This window comes from Botrytis fragariae (genome assembly GCF_013461495.1).
Source record: "Botrytis fragariae strain BVB16 chromosome Unknown tig00000112, whole genome shotgun sequence".
Lineage (NCBI taxonomy): Eukaryota > Fungi > Ascomycota > Leotiomycetes > Helotiales > Sclerotiniaceae > Botrytis > Botrytis fragariae.
In genome coordinates, this window is record NW_023500997.1 from 143,115 (window position 1) to 163,276 (window position 20,162).

Consider the following 20,162-nt stretch of genomic DNA (forward strand, 5'->3'; position numbering starts at 1 on the left):
TCAGAGCCCGCACATCCTCTTTGCTGCAGTACTCTCCCTGGCAAAAAGATATTCTGTTCCTAATCCATTCCACGGTCCCTCTAGCTCAGCCCGGTGATGCAGGACCAGAATGCTGCCCATTGAATAGATCACCTTAAGGCAGACCGTAGTAAGGTGGCCGAGAACTTTGAGCTGCACCATGCTGTTGGGCCCCCAAGAAAGACCTTGCATAGGGGCCGAGTAGAGGCCACCTTGAGGATGGTTCTGCACGAACCTTCGGGGATCGCCTCCCACGTTTCCATGGTGGACGGGTCTTGGTATTTGAGAGCCACCAAGAGTATTTGATTGATGGCCCATCTCAATATTCCCACTGGCACTGCCAACCATGGGCTGTTGAGTGCTAGTATATTGCCTTGCGCTGTTGTTCATCGCAGGTTGTGGCACGTTCACTACAGACTGTGTTAAGCTCCTCTGATTGCCTCGAGGAACTCTGCGTGGTGCATCTTGACCCACAATTCTGGGTTTTCTCCGACGGTCATCAACTGCTGGCTGATAAATGCCAGTGCCAAAATCACCAGCGATACCATAAGCTGGGATCTGAGCGTTGGCGCCGGCATGGCTATTGCGGCCTCCATTTATATCTTGATGGATGCCGCTATTGTTGTAACCATTGTTGTGAGTGCTGACTGGCAGTCGTGATTGAGCGTACAGATTTCCCCGGTCTCGGTTTGCCATAGAGACATGACTAGGCTGGCTAATTACTGGAGGCTGTCTGGTATTGACTAGTGGTTGACCACTACTATTGGCCAAGCCACGAACGTTACCACTCATCGGTAACTGTTGGGCGCGACCAACATTCCTCGATGGCTGGGCAGTGTTACCATTCCCTACAACTCTAAGGCCATCTGCGTTGTGGCTAGCAGTAGGGCGGAATAATAATGAACCTTGCTGACGATAACTGCTCCCCATGGCATAGAAAGGATCAAAATTAGGTCTGGGTGGATCCTGGCGCATTCCCAAGCCATCTGGTGCTCTGATTTGTTGTCGAGCGCGATTAACAGCAACGGCTGGTGCGTTCATTCCACCCATTCTGCTAACAGCAGGAATCGGATGTTCCCGATTGGTTGCAAACCTAGCCTGGGATTGACTGTGCATTTGGTTGTAAACAGGATGGCGGCTTACATCCTGTCCCACCAGAACACCCACCAGACCGCCTTTCGACAAGTCATTGACATTGCTATGTTTGACCTTGCGAGTCTTACACAGCTCCCTTAATTCTGGCACTCGCAGCTTCAGATATTCAGACTGTCTTTCTGAGACGTACTTTTGAAACCCGTCCATTCTTGAATGGTTATTTGTAGGCTCAACATGTTGTCCTGAAGATATGGCAAGTTTCGGTCGCTTGGCCGTTGGAACCGTTTCCTGCACCACAGAATCAAGACCCGCCCACTGTTCAGTATCCATCTTTCTCTTGAAAGACTGTGACATTGACTGGTGGATCTGTGGGAGCGAGATACCAGGCCTACCCTGGGATACAGAGCCCTGAAGTGCTCCATCGTTGGGAGGAAGATGCGATACATCAGCCGATACTTGCGGATTATCAGGCTTAATAGAACGTATCTGCGAACTACGTTCTCCGTATTGTTCACCAAGTGATGGTGCCATTTGCGTTGGTTCCTGAGCGAGTCTCAATCGCTTTGCCTCTGGTTCCGTGTCGGATTCATCGGATTCTGAGATTTCACCACGTTCTTGTCTCTTCCTCCTCAAGCTCTCTTTGAACGCTTCCGGTCGTTTATGGGCATTCCGCTTGGGTTCGAAAAGCTTTTCGCCATTGGCAGCACGGATTCTAGGAAGTATCAGTTAGCAATAAATTCATCAAGGCTCAAATAAATCTTTCGAGGAAACTTACCGATTGAGATGTTGCACCTGGCTCCAGGTGCAAATTATCGACTTCCGGATGGTCGGTCTCTGAGGAGGAATTCCTCCCCTGGCAACTATTGCCGCGTCTGCTGCCTGTTCATTCTGGATGGCGACTTCGAAACATCCACGTGTTTGTTCTTGTGGAAATATTTGCTTGAATTCGCCGTACGTCATTAAGACTCGAGGGTCAGCATACTCGGCACATTCATGACTAGTACGCTTCTTGGGACGACTATTGTCCAGTCCTGAGGAACTGCTACCTCCTATTTCTGCAGAGGTGTCTTGACCCATGTCATCGCCTAGACCATACCCGCTTCCTTGTTCATAGTTGCCAGTCTGAATTGGCTGAGGTATAGGGTGATAGTCATGTGCATCGGTCTGTCCCATGGCATATGGATACGCAACTGTGCCTACAACATGCACACTAGGCATTTGCACTGGATGGCTATTGTAGCTGAAGACTAATGGATCTTTTCCATACAGCGAGAAGTCCTCCATTGCAGGACGAGGAGGAACCCCATACTGAGGAGCTACAGGTAATACAATGTCCAGAGCCGCGGAAGTATGAGACTGATTAGCCTGTAGTTGCAGAGCTGGGCCTGCATCATTCATAACCGGCGGAAAGCTCAGTTCGTCGCGAGAATTTGGCAACGGGTCATCGCCATATATGAATTCCAATTCATTGCCAAAGGCAGGGATCTGGGAGTTCTGGTAAGTACGAGTAGATTCTTGACCATTAGCATGATCGAAAGTTGGATTGTCCTGAACGGTACCCGCCGCAGACAAGGATCCTTGAGTATCAGACGTGAGGTCGATAGCGTCTGGGATTTTCGGAGCTGGTTGAGCAACATTCTGATTATCAGGATTGACTTTCTTGGTCTCCTCAACAGATTGCGGCTCCTCTTCGACAGTTATCGGGTTATTCGCCGAGTTATTAGGCTTCTGATATCTGCTGCCAGCTACAGGTTTGCCAAAACTGGTGTATTTACCAAAGGCCCATCGAGGTAAACGAGTAATTCTCTCAGCGGCATCATCAGTTCCAGAAGACGAGCTTGGTGCAACTTCTGGCAACTTAGAAGGAGCTGGTCCAGAGAGTTGAGTAAGGATTTTGCCTGCTTGTCCCCTGCCTTTTGGTCGGCTCATGTCCGATCTCGGAATCCTGCTAGTTCTAACCCTGCGGCGCCTGTTTGAAGTTTCATCTTCTTGGCTATCAGCCTGTTCTGGAGCCGATGTATCGACTTCGCTTTGCTGTGTACCTGTCGCCGAAGGCGGACTTGGTAGGTGGAGCCCCTGTAGGCCGGTCACCACACGAGGAGGAGGGGCAGGGAGGCTGAGCCCTTGCGAGCTAGCCACAGCACGTGGGGGTTCAGGGAGGTGCAGTCCCTGAGGATTGACAACCGCACGTGGTGGATCTGGAAGTTGCAGTCCTTGAGAAGCAACCGACTTCCGAGGAGGTGCAGGGAGGTGTAATCCCTGAGGATTAGCGATAGCACGTGGAGGATCTGGAAGATGTAGACCCTGAGATTTGGCCACCCTCCGAGGAGGCTTTGGAAAATGAAGCTCAGTGTGCTTCTGAACGGCGGGAGCTACAGCATTGGTGCTGTCTTTCTTCAGTTCAGCCTCAAGTTCCGCCGCAAGTTCCGCCTCAAAGTCAGCCCCAAATTCTGAGCCGAAAAGGTCATCCACATTATCTGTTGGTGCATTGTCACCTCTTGGCGATTCATTCTGTGGGGGCTGGGAGCCGTCACCGAGACCAGAATCATCGACTTCACCAAACAGGGAATCATTTTCATTATCCGCATTGGTGTTGTTTTGATCTGCACCTGGAGTAATCGGTGCAGAAGCAGCATTGTCGCCATGTTTTGGTCTATCAGCCACAAATTCGGGAGTGCGGTTGGCATCTTGTGCTACGACCTTGGATTGATGTTCCTCATTGATCTTTGGAACGCCGTTGTCGTCAGGAGTGCTGTCGCCAAAAAGAGAATCATTGTCATTATTGTCGATGTTCTCCTCTTGCTCTAGCTCAAGGGAGTTTGAAGGATGGTCGTCCGCGGCAACAGATTGAACGTTCGAATTGTTTCCGGTATTTGGCATTGGAGACACAAGTTTGTCGGAATTGTCTTCGCCGAAGAGAGAGTCATCGTTAGGGATGGTCGTGTTTTCTTCCGGTTGAAGCTCAGGCTTGGAAGTTGTTGCAACCAGCTGCCCATTGGTGTTGCCGCTTTCGACATTGGTGCCAGCCTCTTCCTCTCGTCTTGATGACTGCGCTGGTTCTTCAGGGTTAGTCTCATCGACCGTTGGAGGCGCAACAATTTCATTCTTGTAGAAATCTGCCTCTGTTGGATTCCATTCCCAGGTGGCTGGAGGAGGAGAGTTTGTTTCGATTCCCTCTTCCTTGAGGAAGTCGTCCCAGGTGAAGCGGCCATTCGTGTCGTAGGATGACTCTTCTACAGAATCTACGGGAGCGGAAGCAGTCTGATTCTCATTGGAGAAGAATGTCGATGGATCTTCGCCTAAGTAGCTGGCGAGTTGAGATTCCATGTCATCAAGATAGTCTGGGTAAGACATTTTGATGTTTGTTGTGAAGAATGGCTGTGATTTGGCGAGTTAGGTAAAAGCAATGTTAAAACCAAAGAGTAAAGAAGATTCTTGGGTACTGGTGGGTATGTGAAGTTTTATGAAGATTAACTTGTAGAAGTTGTTGATTGATGGATAGTACTCTGGTCAGTTATCTAAGACTTCTTTTGAAGGTTATTAGAATAACTTAAAGAACTTTCTAATGTTTTTTCGAAAAGATGGGTCTCAGGAATTCCTTAAGAATGAATGAAAGTTTACAGGAATAACGCTAGCAGAATCCAAAACATATTATCTACGGCTTCATATTGAGCCTCATTCATTAGGATGTATTGCCATGGCAATGATACTGTAGACATTTAGGAAACGGTTCTCACAAAGTCGTTGTGGCCATTGTTCTACGCGGGTGTTCCTCGGTCGCGGGAAAATGGCCGTATGAGTGCATATTATGGACAGTATCTGTAGGTGAGCATACTGTAGAGTTTTAGATACTGTGCGCCGACGGCTACTGCTCCCATTGTTGAATGGGGCGGTATCTCAAATGCTGTTGGTTAGCACGAATCGTTCAGCATCAATAAGGTCATGGACGCCGGGTAGGCCAGTACTGAGTTGATTTGGAAACCGAATCTCCATTAACTTGAATTTGATGCATAAGTTGTTGCGCCAAACATAACGGGTCGATGAGCGGAGAGGGCCTCTACGCCAAAATGATTGAGTAGATTAGAAATCGAAATCTCGAACTTGTTATATGTGCCGACACCGAGGAGTCGACAAGGGGCAAAGAATAATTTTGAGTGTATTAGCTGTTATCTAATCAACTGACTCTGAATACCTGCGCATGTAATTTTTCTTTTCGAGTATGTCGAAATCTTTTTCTGTTTATATATACAATCGTATGTAATTGAAACTCGCTTCTGGTACTTTCCACCGAATCACAAAGGCTGTATAAAGAAGTACTAAGATATTTAGGGTTATCTCAAATCAACTACATTGGTGTACACTATCTTTCGTGCCAATAGAAGAATCAAAACTTATTCCTGGGCATACTTGTACAGACCATATCAATACAGTAACAACATGAATTACCTGATGATCATCTGAAATAAACGCTTGTAGCTCGCTGCTTTTCCTCCTTTCTTGTATAATGAGAGATGTCGAAGATTAATTCTTCTATTAATTCTTATCTAACATGTTGCACAGATCATACCTCATCTTTAACTCTGTGACTGATTGGCTGGAAACGAGGACAATGAGTGTAAGATACTGCTAGAGGATGAATTTTCGAGGGTTCCTTCCTAAAGGAACTCGGCTAATTAAATACGAGAGGATTGAGCTGGGTGCTTCTCCATTTGAGATGCGTTCTAGGTACCTGTCGTACCTCTTTCCCTTTAGGTTTTTTGCGAAAGAGAAACTCCGCATCCTGATGAATCCATAGAACACAACAATATGAGTCTATAACGTGAATTTGATATAACGGATGCACGTGCACGTGTCTAAGGGGGTACCAGAAACCAACAAGATCCTGGCTTGACAGACTTCATTACGGCCGTCTCGATCTTTTTACTGCGCCTCCTACATATCAATACAAATTCAGGTGCCTATTTTTCCAAGGGACTAGAATCTGATTAAAAACAATGTAATATCATGAATTTCTTATTCCGTGATATACTAATCATCAATAAGGTCGCTGTCTCGGAACAGATAATATTCCAGGGTTCTAAGCGAAATAGGCGAATAACCCACAATTCGATGCGCAGAAAATAAGGAAGGAGCGACAACAGACCACCTAGAAGACTCAATGCATTATATTGTTGAAGAACGACCTGATATAAGAGTTTGTCCGCCTTAAATAGTGTGGGAACCTGCCTTGGTTTGATAGCGGATTTTGCATGATAGCCACACAAGCTCTTCTAGCAAACAACAGACGAGTCATTCATACACAATAGCATTGTACTAACAAACATTCCTCGTTATATATCAAGTGCTGTTGATACTTTAGGCTTTCACTATTGATGAAATTAGCGGAGTGTGGTGCATTTTTCCTCAAAAAGCTGGAGGAAAATTGGAATGCAGACTGCTTGCAATTATCCAAATCTCGCTCTCACGTAGAAATAGCAACTTCTCGGCGATGCCCGCAACAGAATAATAATTGAAGTTGAAAAAAGCTTGACGCACAAAAACGGGAGATGGGAAGAGTGCGTTGCATGCATGAATTTGAGAATTCGATGGGCCTCGTTGTTGTTCCATCTTTTGATGTAATCATTGAAATAGCGGAGCTTGAGATTCAGACTATAGACACGAAAGACATGTTTTATGACCAGTGGCACCTAGCTAATATTTCCCAGGCTTTCGAATGAAGTTTGGGAGATTCTTCTGAGAATATCCAGATTGGATCTTCATCCTGTCAATTTTTTTTGCAAGACTCATTCACATCCTGGGTCAGCCAGGGCTCTTAATACTGCAAGCAATAAATACGATAAAGCACCAACCAAAAAGACAATGATTGTCAGACGCACTTGCTCTGACGGAGCTATGGCATCGAACGTCTTCGATGGATGGTGTAGACACACTTTGACTGTATCTGGAAACACCTTTCTAGGAGTGTTTCTTGGAAAAGGAAGTGAGGAGGTTCTTGTAAGCTGGCACAAAGAAGTGTGAGGGAAAGTTGGCGGGATGGATGAGAGAGACGGCCGCATGCCTGATGTAAGACTGGATATTATAACAGGGAGCATAGGAATGAAATCTCAAATTCACACATGCAATACACCGATACGAATATACTAAGACTGAAGATTTTATTGATGTTCATGAAGCTATGTCCCGTAAATTTCAATCGTACAATTTCTTGCTATACAAATCTTCAATGCAAAATGTGGTATCAACCCAAACGCCACCGCTAAAATTATATTTTTCATGCTCTTGTTAATAATTTATGCACTGAAAGAGGAAATATAGTACTAGTAAACGTTAGAAATGTCAGCAATGATAGAAACTGCAAGCCATACCGTTAAAACAGATTCATCTCCGCCATCATCGTAGTTGTCGAGGTACACATATAAGATCAATGCATGGTCATTGACGAAACCTATAGTCATCAGCAAAAATCATTAACATAGAGATCTTCAATACCCACATGCAATTACTCTTCCACCAAGTCTTCCAACACTAAGTACCTTTCCCCAATCTCTTCCATCTATTCTAACAGTTGACCAAGCATCTGGACCAGCAGCTTTAAGTCTTGTAGCTGGATGATTTTGAATTTCATCATCACCATCCTCCAATTGTCTTGGATCCAATTCCGGATTATTAAGACCTGTCCAAACACTTGAGATATTCAATGCATCTGTTGCAATACTCAACCTTAGACTTCCATGCATATTTGCGCTCAATTCCAACTTAGGTATGTTCCCTCCACTTACTCCCCTAGTTCCGCCGGATGCAGTGGCCATTGCGAGTTTTGTAAAACGTTCCGAGATAGCTTTCAGTTGTATCAATGAAGGTAACATGATATGCGCATCTGGATCCCTAACTCTTGGTTCATGTATTCCCTCGACGCTGTCTGCCGTCAAGATACGTATTGGTATATCTTGAGTGACAATGGCTTCTCTATCTCTTCTTATGTTCGCATCAAGACTTTCTTCCCGGAAACCTTCGCCAAATGGATCTGCTCGTGCACCTTCGCCACCAAGAAAGTTTGCACTCTTTCCGTGCATCATTGTATTTGTAATAACTGTAAGAGATAAGACTGGCATACCATCTCGTTTTGTAAGTCGTATCGAAGCAGATGACGCGTTGATTGCGGATTTTAGAGCGCGATGGAGGGGTGGGAGGGGTAATTCTATATTAATTGTATTATCTGGAGCGGCGGATTGAATTGTGTAGTCTTCAAAGATGGAATCGATCGCGAGAGACCTACTCAAGGTCAGCATTATAACCCAGACTGTGATTGAGGCAATACTTACGCCCAAACTTGAGTTCCTGTCTCAGGAATGATTGTGAATCGTACTCCATTATCGTCAAGACGCACCCAAGCTATTTTACCAAGTGATGACAATGATGCTGTAAGTTCTATAGTTTCGTAAGCTACTAAACTCCTCTGAAGTCTCTGAAGGAATTCCGAAACATTTCACTTACTACTGAACGTTTGAATATTCCTAACAGAAGTCTTGAACCGCATTCTGAATATTTGAAGCTCGCTGTTGCCTTCAACATTTTTGGAAGCTTGGAGCTTCGATAAGGAAGGACCGGATAAGAGATGTGCTTACTAATCATCTAAACTACATTCCTGGTCTTGCCTCCTACAAGCCTCATCCGTCTCACATCGATCAAAAGGGAGCCACAATTTTTCAAAAAAACAATTTTATTTATTCTTGTGAAACTACTTGCAACCGGACCATAGTAGAAATCAAACATGACTATCAATTAGCGGTCGGCTGAGTAAACAGTCGATGTTGACTTCGAATTCACAAGATGTTCGCTGTCTAACTAAGTCTTCGGATGCCATATTACCCTTCGCCATTACACCGTTTAAATAGACGACAAAGTGAAAGTCGGGGAAGACCCCAACTATAAAGACTCGTCAACTACTATTCGAGTATAGTTTCCCTGTTCGCCAATTTCATTACCATGAACCTTTCCTGATACCGTGGTATCTCCAATTACCCCACGTTTCCTCCACATCCATCCACCAGTTCCTTCAATATCTGCCCGCTTAAATTTGTCCATTCTCGGATCTTGACTCCGCCCAGATTCTATTAGTAGCTCCGGGGCTGGCCATGCCAGGAGAGGACAATCTACTGCCACTTGGGACGAATTGTCTGGCCCCAAACCAGTGGCGACCTGGGTTGGCAATTGGCGTAGACGTACGTGAGCCAGAGCCAGAGGACAGTCCAGATTGACCTTGAATAGTGTAGCCGACATACTTCAGTTCATGGGTAGACGATGTTCTTGCCATAGGGCCGACTACACCAAGAGTAGAGAATGAAAGGCCAGGAGAGCTTCTAGCTGTCGAGTTTAGATTATGATTCTCTGGTGATTCTGGCGAAAAAGCACCAGCACTAGGAGAGCTTCTTGCCTCGGCAATTGCGAATCCAGAGTTGCCTGTTGCCAAACGGCGCAAGTCTGTACCAGATCCTGAAGTTGATCGACCATGAGTCAAAGGAGTGAAGGAGAGAGTGGGATCAGTCGCATGACGTCGAGGACGCATAAGTGGCGAGCCTTCGTCCGTGGTAGTTCTCATAGGTGAACGGCCGGGTGTTGGACCAAACGGGGTTGGCGGTTGTATATCAGCACCCAAGAATTCCTCAGAGCCTACGGAATGTCTGGCATGCATTTGTATGCCAGGCGTTGTTGGTGGTAAAACAACACGAGGACGTGGATTTGCAGGACTGTGCTCAGGTCCCATAGGAACAGCAACACCAATGTCTTGACCAGGCATGAATTGTTGAGAATGGCCACCCATGTGGTTCTCGATTGGTTCTGGTGAGTACAGAATTGAATGGTTATTGGCATATTCATAACCATCGGTTGCGTTGCGAGTGTATGGGTAAAAGACAGGAGCGGCGTAAGGAATTCCGTTGGTGCCAACTGGGACAAAGTAGGGGTTTGCCTGTCCGTTGGGACCCATCATAAATGCATTAGGTGGAGGAGCGACAGCATGATGTTCCTCATATCCCAGGTAGACAGGATCTTGTGGGCCACTTGTCATAGAAGCATGAGCAAACCCGTCTCCGTTGTGTCCCATGTAATGGTTTTTAGCTTGGTTGTAGATGGCGTAAGCTGAATAAGCACGATTGTCTTCGCTGGAAGTAGGATAGGTGCGATCAGTTTCATTGTAGATTGGATACATAGGGCCAGCTTCTTGCTGATAGCTGGAAGTGCTCTCACCACGACCATTTTCCCAAATTTGCTCATTTCCACGATCATTCATTGACTCTCGATCTTGCACAGATACGTGATGATTGTCATTGTCATGGTGGCGTCCACCGCGTCCCACATTACGAAAGGTACCGCGCCAATCACCGCTTCCATCACCACGTCTCTGTCCCTGGCCACGACCAAACTGCTGATCACGTCTTCCGCGGCGATTTAGATGCTGCGCGTAACCACCACGCTCGCCATGGTGCTGGTTGCCTCTTCCACGATCAGATCCTCCTCGATGCGAGTTGCCACCACGCCCTGCGTTTCGATCCTGGCTTGGTACCAAAACACCAAATCTAGTATCGGAAGATAGGCCTGGATGTGCCTCGCCGATGACATCTGATTTATTGGATGTTGAGTACATGGAAGGTGTGTTTGCAACACTCGCATAATAGCTCGGTACTTGGTCGTAGGTCTCACCGTTTGGGTAGACGTGCTGGTGACGCTCACCGGTGTAAGGAATGGTTCGAAAGCCTTTAAAGACATCGATATCATCACCAACAGTGTCGTTATGGCGAATTCGAACCGATTGGATATCCTTAATCGTGGTATCGATCAAAAGAATTTGTTGGTAAAAGGGCTTGGTAGCATCAAATTCGTCGACCAAGTCCTGTAAAATTGTTAGCTAGTGTACGAGATACAAAATGAATTGTACACACCCAAGGGCCGAACTCCAAACAAGTTCCATTATTGTGAGTGATAAGTGATTGAGTGTCCTTTGAGCCAATTCTAGTGTATTGCTGAAAGCTCGTTAGAGTATGATCTGTTTCATGTTGCTTTGATCTAGCTTACCTGAGCTCTACCCTCGGAAGGGGTAGCAGGTCTTCCTTGTACCAACAAACCCCATGAATGGTGTTGTCGCTCTTCAACAATTGGCTTGACAGTAGTCATAGCTGCGGTATTTTTTGAAGAAAGTTATGGTATTCTTTTGGTATTCTTTTGGTTGTTCTCTTCAAAAATCTCACTGATTAAGTAGAAGACAAGTGTTGATGGCAGGATGCGATATTTATTGGCACGCGACCTAATTGAAATCTACTTAGCGGCAGAAACATGAGAGTGCTCTGTGAATCAACTTACATTTATCTTTGAAGATCTGTGATTGTATTGAGTCTCGAAAGAATCTTTTGTAGGTTGCAAGTGAGCAAATGAAAGCAATTTAGAATGTGATTATACGGTAGTGTGAGGCTGTAAGAATTCCAAGATATATTAGTCAATGTTCAATAATGAATTTTAACAATTCAATGGTCTTGCCAATGTCAATAACAGCTGTAATAACAGCTGCAAGATCTTGTGATGTCATGGATTCTTGAGAAGTGATGAAGGAGAAGAAAAGAATTGAACTTACAGCAAGTAAACGAAGAAACAACCACTGGACACACTAGCTGTCTCTTTTCTGTAGAGAGACACTGTCAGTAATCGTTAAGATGAAATCAAGGCATATAGATATGATATTAATAAAATCTTGATAGAGAGATGCGAGTATTTGGAGGGTGGAGGGTTCAAGAAAGGATGTGAGAAGAAGGGGAGGAGTACTTACAATGCCAAGCAAGAAGCAATAATTGAAATCAATCTAAAAGATAGAATAGCAGATAGTCGCACTATTCAACTACTTTTTCTCGCGAAGAAGTGTTAGCCAAGTCCTTGATTCAAAGTAATCTTGAAGTCCTCTGGAGTAAACACTTCAAGACAGTGAGAGACTTGAGGTTTGAATTCCTTCAGAAGATAATAGAAAGTAGTACTTACAAGAAGAAGCAAACAGATTGCAAACCTGTAGCAGGTATCGCCAAGTTTAATCCTACTTTCTTGTTAAGTGTGAAGCAATATTGAGAGGTCTTCCACAACCTTTGAGGTCGGAAATCTGTCGCAGGTTCAGACTTCAATTATTGAAAAGATCTTGGTAAATAGAGGAAAGAAATAGTTCTGTTCTCAAGAAAGAACAAGGAGTAGAGGAGCACTGATTTGGGAAACTGTAGATGCCAATTCTCAGCAAAAGTTGTTGTGTTACTATGTCAAGAAAACATTGCTGTGGTTTCGGGAAAGAAGATGAAAGAAAGGTCGAGAAGGATGGCGGTCAAGATACTTGCTTAGCTGTGTTTATTTCTCGGATTCTGCCGAGTGATTAATTCACAAGCTCAGATTATCTGATTGGTTACTCAAGAGGGCTGGGGACCTAGAGGCAAGGCTGCTTGTGAATTTGCAACAAAAGGTATGAAAGATAACTCGGCTGAAGTGAGGATAAGTATGGCAAGTGGACGAAAGACTTACAATTGACAAAATACCACAACAAAAAGCTCTTAAAATGAGTGACTTCTGAGAGAATTTGATCTATGAAGCTTATAGTTTTCTAACAGCCAGTTGCGCAAGCCTATGATCGACTTCAGAATAAGGTTTTAATGGCGGCAGAAACAGGAATTCAACGTGTGCTCACTCCGCTAAGGGGAAGTAGCCTCGCTTATCCGATTATATGATCAACAACCTCGAAGAGAGTCACGATTTTGGAGGAAAACTTGGTCCGCAGATGGAGTTATCGGTCGTGCGACAATGATATTGTGTTCGTGGCTTCTGTGCTTATATTAGAAGATTCTCGTGGTGTCAGAAACGAACAAATTGGAATCTTGTAGCTCCTGAGTCCGCGGATGGGAATAAGGGATGGCTGACCGATTAGTAGGTCTACTCATTAGAACGCACGATCCGCCATTTCACACGTTCAAATCCATACCAGGAAGCTCTTGCATGCTTGTATTTGAAGCGCAGAGGGCTATGAGACGATTTCCACTTCTGGCACAAAGTTTTGGACTGTATGTAAGTAGTGAGGATAGTGAGCGAAGTGGTTCTTTTATATCCTTACATAGAGAGAGAGATGCGATGTCGGAGAGGTGAGAGGGATTTCGAGCATATATGTGCTTGGCGTGGTACAGCCTTGGATTCGTTGATGGATTCACCGAGTAGTAGTGAAAATGAGTGGGTAAGTCATGATTGAAGTATTTCCGTTGAATACGAAGAATATGGAACTCTACAAGGTAGGAACCAGACGATTAGAATCAGTGTTCCTAGTGAAAATGATATGTTATGGAAGCTAAGACAAAGCTGTTGGTGAATACTCTATACTTAACACGAAGGAGACTCGATGAACGTTCAAAGGTTTAGTAGACAAGTGATAACGATAGCGAAATGGAAGAGGGGGGTTCCTGAACGCGGGACTGGAGGATGGGCACACTGAAAACCTGGATTCTGGAATGTAAAACGATGATTCTGGGTGGATCCGTGGCATTTAAATAGAGACAACATTCTCGGACGATTAGAAAGCAGATATATCGAGCTGTGAGAGTCTACGCTAGGATGGCAACGTGTATACTCTGTATAACAAAACATCGCCAGCAAAGAAGCTCAATCTACCGTTGAGTAAGAGCAATTATGCATATCTGAGTTTCAGTAGAAGAGATAAGCAGCACTAATAGCTCCCAAGCAAATACAAGCAACTGAAGACTGTGAGCGCCAAGAGGTGGAAACATTTAAGCGAGGTAGTTTGAAAGCATACTCATCCATCTAACCATTACGAATTCACTTCTTTTGGAATGTGAAGTTCATTAAGTTGGCCAGTTATGAATAGTCGTCATAGACAAATAAGGGGTTTGAAAAGGGAAGAGATAGGGACGAAGAGGTGGTGAATATGTTACAGGGTCTAAGGAACATTTTCGTTGGCATGCGCCGACTTTCATCTGAAAATGCAACACTGTCACCAATATTCCCACATGAGGGAATTTCTGGGAGCTGTAAATGCCCTATTGATTATTATTTTCGTGCCTGATAATCTGATTTGTGTGGCAATTCGGTTGGCGTTCAAATTTCGCGGCAAATTTCGTCTCTTCTACAACTTGGTAGTATATTTAAGACAGTGGGATTATGATAAGTGTGAAAATTTCGAGTGAGCATAGAAGAGAGACAGATTTTTAAATTATTGTACGATAGGTAGATGAGTTGAGAAAAATGGTCAATTTGTGCAAATTATGTAGAGAATGCTTGGATTTTAGTTTGATGGTGAATATGATTATTTATTATATTTATTTGGGAAGTCTACATGTAATTTACGAACGTCAAAAAATAGAACGCCCGAAACAAGGAATTATGGCACAATGTAGAATACGAAATGTTAGACTAGACTGACCGATGACTAAACATGAGAAAAGAAAAAAGATCAAGCAGGACTAACTTCCAACCGATCCGTTATCACAACATAATTTCCCCTTCTCATCACTCGCTTCAACTCACCAACATCATCCGCGATCAGTTGCTGCAAAGCTGTGCATGCTCGCCTGAGTCTTGCACGTGTACCGTGTCTGAGTTCTTGACGGCTTCCAAGACCTGGAGCAAAGCAACGAGGACCGAAGTCTGCGTCTGCATCAGAGATATTGCGTGAGACATAGCGTAGCAAAGGCATCTCAGGTTTATTGAGTGGTGTTCGTTCCTGGGGATGAATGGATCGAAGGGATGGATTAGGGGTTGCTAGTATTTATATCGAGGGTTAGGCATTGTTTTGGGTTGAGAAAATAATGGATTATTGTTGTTCAGAATTTTTAGTTGAGAAGTGGGCATTGTTTTGAAATAGGAAACAATGCGTTGTTGTTGCTTAGTGTCAAGAGAAACAGCAGCCCAAAATATGATGGAGGAGATAGTAACTCAAGTGATCTTAATCTACTAGGCTTGAGCTTCTTGGGAGCAATAAAAATCTGCAAATGATTGGAGTTGAGGAAAGATGCGAAATTGACAAAGGGTTTCCATAGAACCCAAGCGAGAAGTCAGGGGTAACTTGGCCGTTGGAGCACCACAAGTTGACAGCAAGTTGCTCCAATTATTAGATTTGCAATAACACGGCGTGACATGATAAATTCTTCACGGTGTCGAAATCAGGTTCGAAGAATTGCAGCGTAAGCCAAAAAAACAAAAAAACTTACAGCATCGACAAAGTCTCAACAACATCAAGTAGTTCATTAGCTATAGAGCTTTTTATCGCAGAACACCGTCATCTTTCTCGAAAATGTTCCCAATAGTTCGTTCAATACTATGAGCGATTTTAAATATATTCGAGCAACCAGGAAACATTTTCCACGACAAGACAAAGCATCATAGTGACTGAGGACACTCGCACGGCATCCATTATCTGAGAACTTTCTGCTTCCCCCATAGTGATTTTCCAGGCAGCTATATCATATTAAAATATATCCCTCAGCATCAACTCCCATACCACTATGTAAGAAAGTGATTCGAGCGAATACATATTGAAGAACACTAGATTCTCACAGCTTTACTTCCAACAAGCCTCACTATTCCCGGTACATATAATAAGACCTTCTCTGATATTGAACATGGACTCCAAAATTGACCGCGATCCTGCCATTCAGAAATCCGACGATTTGAATATGCAGATACTTACACCACAGACGCTTCATAGGGCTACAAGAAAAACAAGGAGAGCAAAGCTAAAAAGAACAATGAACGCCAATAACCACAATATGCAAAGGATTCAAATAAGTAAGCGAAAATAACACAGAATCGCAAGGTTTACCCCAGATCTAAATTCTTTCTTTACAAATGCAATACGAACAATGATTTGATCGTCTTACCACATTTCAAGTCAGCGATGTACCTGGGTACATCCATCTATTCAACTCATCAAGAACCTCAGGGAAGGCGCAGTCAAAATATACGGCCACATGCCTCACTTCCGAATAGGCACCTATTGAAATACGAGATTTCCTCCGGATCGCGTCAAATCGTATCGAACAAGAGAACATCTGCGGAAATCTAGATCTGCACCAGGATCCAGGAACAAAGTTTTCGAGAAGTATGTCAGATGTCGGGTGTCGAATGTGTAGATAATGATAGTTGGAGCTAAGGACTCATTATTCATATCTACATTTACATTTACATTTACATTTTCACTCAGCACTCTCTTTGGAAATCAAAATCAAAATCAAAATCAAAATCAAAATCAAAATCAAAATCAAAATCAAAATCAAAATCAAAATCAAAATCAAATACAAGATAAATTTATCCTAACACCAACCCACACCCATTCCCTCGCGCCCGATGACTCTCCCCCTCCCTCCAAAATGATCTCATGACCTTCCCTCCACGTGACAGTGCTACCCACCCCACCCTACCCACCCCCCTAAACGCTCACGCGGCTCTGTCGACTGGGTAGTCATGCTATACCCCAAGCTATACCACAAGCTACACCAGAACACCAGAACACCAGAACATCAAAAGATCATCAAATCTCGATCTAAAATCTAAAATCTAAAATCTATCCACAATTCAAATCCCTCAGACTCCGACGATATAGACATACATATCAAAGCATCGAGTAAATACTACGTAAGTAAGTAAGTAAGTAACTACCTACCTACCAGATAACAGATATAATTATACCTTCAACAAGCTATCTTTGACCATTTCTTCGGAGTTCAGAGTTCATAGATCCAAGAATATTCTGATTCATGTTTATCCTATTTCCATATTCCATCCATCTCCCACGCCTCACACATAAATCATACAATAACAAACAAACAACCATATTTCAGACTTCCCATCCCATCCTCATCAGCCCATCCCTTCCCTTCCTTGCCTATCAGCCCTACCATACCATACCATACCACACCATACCATACCACACCTCCCTGCTTCCCTACATCCCTACATCCCTGTTTCCCATCCCATCTGCATACATGCCAATAACATAACAACATGATTCATAAGGATATCTCACACACATATGCAAATTGATCATCCGGACAAGTCAAACCAACCTTTTTTTCTTTTCGCATCAACTTTAAATTCTGAGACTACCTACCCTATCTAGTACATCCATGTATCCATCCATACATCTATACATCCATCCATACATACATACATGCATCCATACTATAAATCTTTATTCCATATGTCGAGTCAAGTCAAGTCAAGAAAAGTGCACTCACGAGCGGCGCTCGCTGCGCCTTCAGTATGACTGTATCATTATCTGACTATCTGACTATGCGACTTCTGACTTCTGACTTTCCCAGATTATTATCTTTCACTATATGTGACGAATGATCTATTCTATTTCTCTACGTATTGTATGTATGTATGTATGTATGTAATCTTTCTTCTCCATATATTCTTCATATTTTTCTTCTCTCAGCTTAGCTTATTAGTATATGCATGCACACATTCAGCAGAACTCCTCTATGATTTCCACTGCTCATCTTTTCACATTATCGCCCTCGAGCATCTTCATGTTTATGGGTATTTCATTTACCAAGATGTTTTCTCCACAGCCTGCATCAAGTACATCTTCATTCCTCGCCACGTATTCTGATACTGCTGAAATCTCACCTCCTCAACGCTGTTCAATATGTAATGAAGACATCGGCACTTCACACTGCGATGGAGAAATCGAAGTCCCATATATACTTCCCTGTTCGCACGTTTTCGGATCTACTTGTATATTGCGCTGGCTGGAAACCGATTCTCCTCATCAGAATTGTCCGCAATGCCGACGGAAAATGGTGTATACGGAGTGCGGACATTTGATACGACCGTGCGAAGTCAGCAGTGCGCCGAAGAGTGTGAGAGAGGCGGATATGCCAAAGAGGTGTTTGGGGTGTAGAGGACTGGAGGGAGAGTTGAAGAGTGAGGTGGAGATGTTGTTGAAACGGGCTGAGGTGGAGCAAAGAGCGTTGACTGCGATGAAGATGCATTTTCCGGGGGTTTGGGGAGAGATGTGTAGGGAGACCGTGCGGACTGTGGGGAAGAGGGTGGAAGAGTCGAGGGAGGTGTTGAGGAGGGACATTGAGGAGCTTTGTCGGAAATACGAGGAGAGTGGGAAGAGGGAGCAATGGTAATTGATTTCTTCGGAGAGGGAGAGAGATATGCGTCAGGTGTTATATATACCCCGGATCGGTTCTCTGTTTTCACATCATTCGCGGATGTTCCTTGGTTGAAAGGTAAATGGTTGCTATTTGTAATGCGAGAATCTTCTCGAGCAATAGAATAGACATTAATTGTAGAGTACTAGAAACTCATCAAACCATCTTCCGGAATTCTATCATCGTGATATTGTTCGACTTAGTCGTCTATCCGTTTCATCCTCTTCATCACTGCTATCGTCCTTGAAGCCTTCTTCCAAGTCTCGACTTAATCTTCTGCCATCGTCATCTCTGCCTCGTCGTGCATCTAGCGATAGTGCTTCTCGTCGATTATCATCCACATCAAATAGTTCCTCTCCATCTTCATCATCAAAATCAATACTATCCTGTGCACTTATTCGATTTCGATTGAAATCCGCTCTCCATGAACTAGGAAATATTGTTCTAACCACTGCGGCTTGTACTCGTTGTCGTAAACTTGTTGTTCGGGTTGAGATGGTATCTAATGGAAGATACTGACCAGCTCTCGCTCGGTATCTTTTCCATAACGGAACAATGACGAATGATATTAGAAGGTAAAGAATGAGTGAAATGATTGCTGGTACTATTAAAGTCTGCGACGACAACAATGTTAGCTTATGTTAGTTTGGACTGGAGAGAACCCCAGGGTAGTTTTCATTAATAACCTTTAGTAACGACCAAGTGGAACCCATATTGGAAGATGAACTTGTAGTTGGAGTCTCTTCGTTTCCAGCAGCATTAGGTGCAGGATGGGGTATATATGGAACTGGGACTGATGTTCCCCCGTTTAAGGCTGCGCGAGGTTGCCACGCGTTCGTCATACGATGGATCAATGGATGTGAGATGACTTGGGTACTTGGGTGCTTGGGTGCTTGAGTACTTGAGTACTTGAATACTCGAGTAGTCGATTCGGAATTGAAACTTAAGAGGTTCGAAGTTGTTGGCACTTGGCAATCCGTAAAGAGAGAGGGACTAAACCCTATGGAAATTGCAGCAATGTTCTAACACGAGAAGGGGGAGGGAGGGCAAATGAACGGACAAGTAGGAAATCCGTTGGTTCTCCTTTCTTTTATTTCCCATGGCAGGTAGCGGTTATGTACCGTTTACGCGATGTCAGTAACAAATCAGCTTCTCTCGTTGGAAGTCTATGTGATTGAATTGATTGATGAATAGCGAATGGCGTGTTTGTTAGGCTATTGAATTACCATTAAACCATATGGGTGATATTGCGTTCAGCTTACTTTCGGTATTCATTCGCCATTCGCTAGGTTTGAGGAGATGGATACAAGGAGACAGACACTGAAGATGCGTCGATAGAAACTGGGTGGGTATTCGAGCGGCAGCGAGCTATGGGGGTTTGGGGGCTTGCCCCCATGAACAGTGAGAGTGCAGACTGCAGACTGCAGACCAAATACTACATACTACCGAATATAAAATAAATGGTACAGATTATAGATTTATTCATTCATATTCTTTCTACTATCCATCCATCCATCCACCCATCCCGTTATGTTTCCACGGGACCGGGCACCTGCCATCTTATCTTAGTACACACCGTCCGAGGTTCCTTATCGTTATCGCATCCTTCCAATAATCTTCTTCAAGTCCGATATTCCGCTCCGGGCCAGCCCACCACGCCCCAAAAAGACACAAGCAGACAAGCAGACAAGCACACAAGCACCTAAACACCCAAGCACCCAAGCACCCAAGCACCCAAGCAGTTCCTTAGCTACCGGTCCCTACCCAGGTAGACTCTCGCAGTACAAGAAATCAATAGTTCTCCAGAGGACTAGGTACAGGTACAGATACAGGCACAGATACAGGTAGAGAGCAATAGGTCAG

The 20,162-nt window shown here is 44.1% G+C and overlaps 5 protein-coding genes across 5 annotated transcripts; 1 reads left to right on the top strand and 4 right to left on the bottom strand.

Annotated features, from left to right (window-relative positions):
• On the bottom strand, positions 1-4,467 carry Bfra_007597 (uncharacterized protein; the record flags this gene model as incomplete). The annotated part of the gene is made up of 2 exons (XM_037337969.1): positions 1-1,825; positions 1,889-4,467. 2 exons carry the CDS (start codon positions 4,465-4,467, stop codon positions 1-3), a joined length of 4,404 nt encoding a protein of 1,467 aa, XP_037190032.1.
• Positions 4,468-7,403: 2,936 nt separating this feature from the next.
• Positions 7,404-8,685, bottom strand: Bfra_007598 (putative checkpoint protein hus1 protein; the record flags this gene model as incomplete). Its single annotated transcript, XM_037337970.1, has 5 exons — positions 7,404-7,430; positions 7,479-7,558; positions 7,607-8,385; positions 8,436-8,541; positions 8,604-8,685. 5 exons carry the CDS (start codon positions 8,683-8,685, stop codon positions 7,404-7,406), a joined length of 1,074 nt encoding a protein of 357 aa, XP_037190033.1.
• Positions 8,686-9,184: 499 nt separating this feature from the next.
• On the bottom strand, positions 9,185-11,283 carry Bfra_007599 (uncharacterized protein; the record flags this gene model as incomplete). The annotated part of the gene is made up of 3 exons (XM_037337971.1): positions 9,185-11,002; positions 11,052-11,132; positions 11,185-11,283. The coding sequence occupies 3 exons, from the start codon at positions 11,281-11,283 to the stop codon at positions 9,185-9,187; spliced, it is 1,998 nt and encodes a 665-aa protein (XP_037190034.1).
• A 6,410-nt stretch (positions 11,284-17,693) lies between these two features.
• On the top strand, positions 17,694-18,275 carry Bfra_007601 (putative zinc finger protein atl6 protein; the record flags this gene model as incomplete). Its single annotated transcript, XM_037337972.1, has 1 exon — positions 17,694-18,275. The coding sequence occupies one exon, from the start codon at positions 17,694-17,696 to the stop codon at positions 18,273-18,275; it is 582 nt and encodes a 193-aa protein (XP_037190035.1).
• A 203-nt stretch (positions 18,276-18,478) lies between these two features.
• Bfra_007602 (putative checkpoint protein hus1 protein) lies at positions 18,479-19,141 on the bottom strand (the record flags this gene model as incomplete). Its single annotated transcript, XM_037337973.1, has 2 exons — positions 18,479-18,913; positions 18,986-19,141. 2 exons carry the CDS (start codon positions 19,139-19,141, stop codon positions 18,479-18,481), a joined length of 591 nt encoding a protein of 196 aa, XP_037190036.1.
• Positions 19,142-20,162: the final 1,021 nt, after the last annotated feature.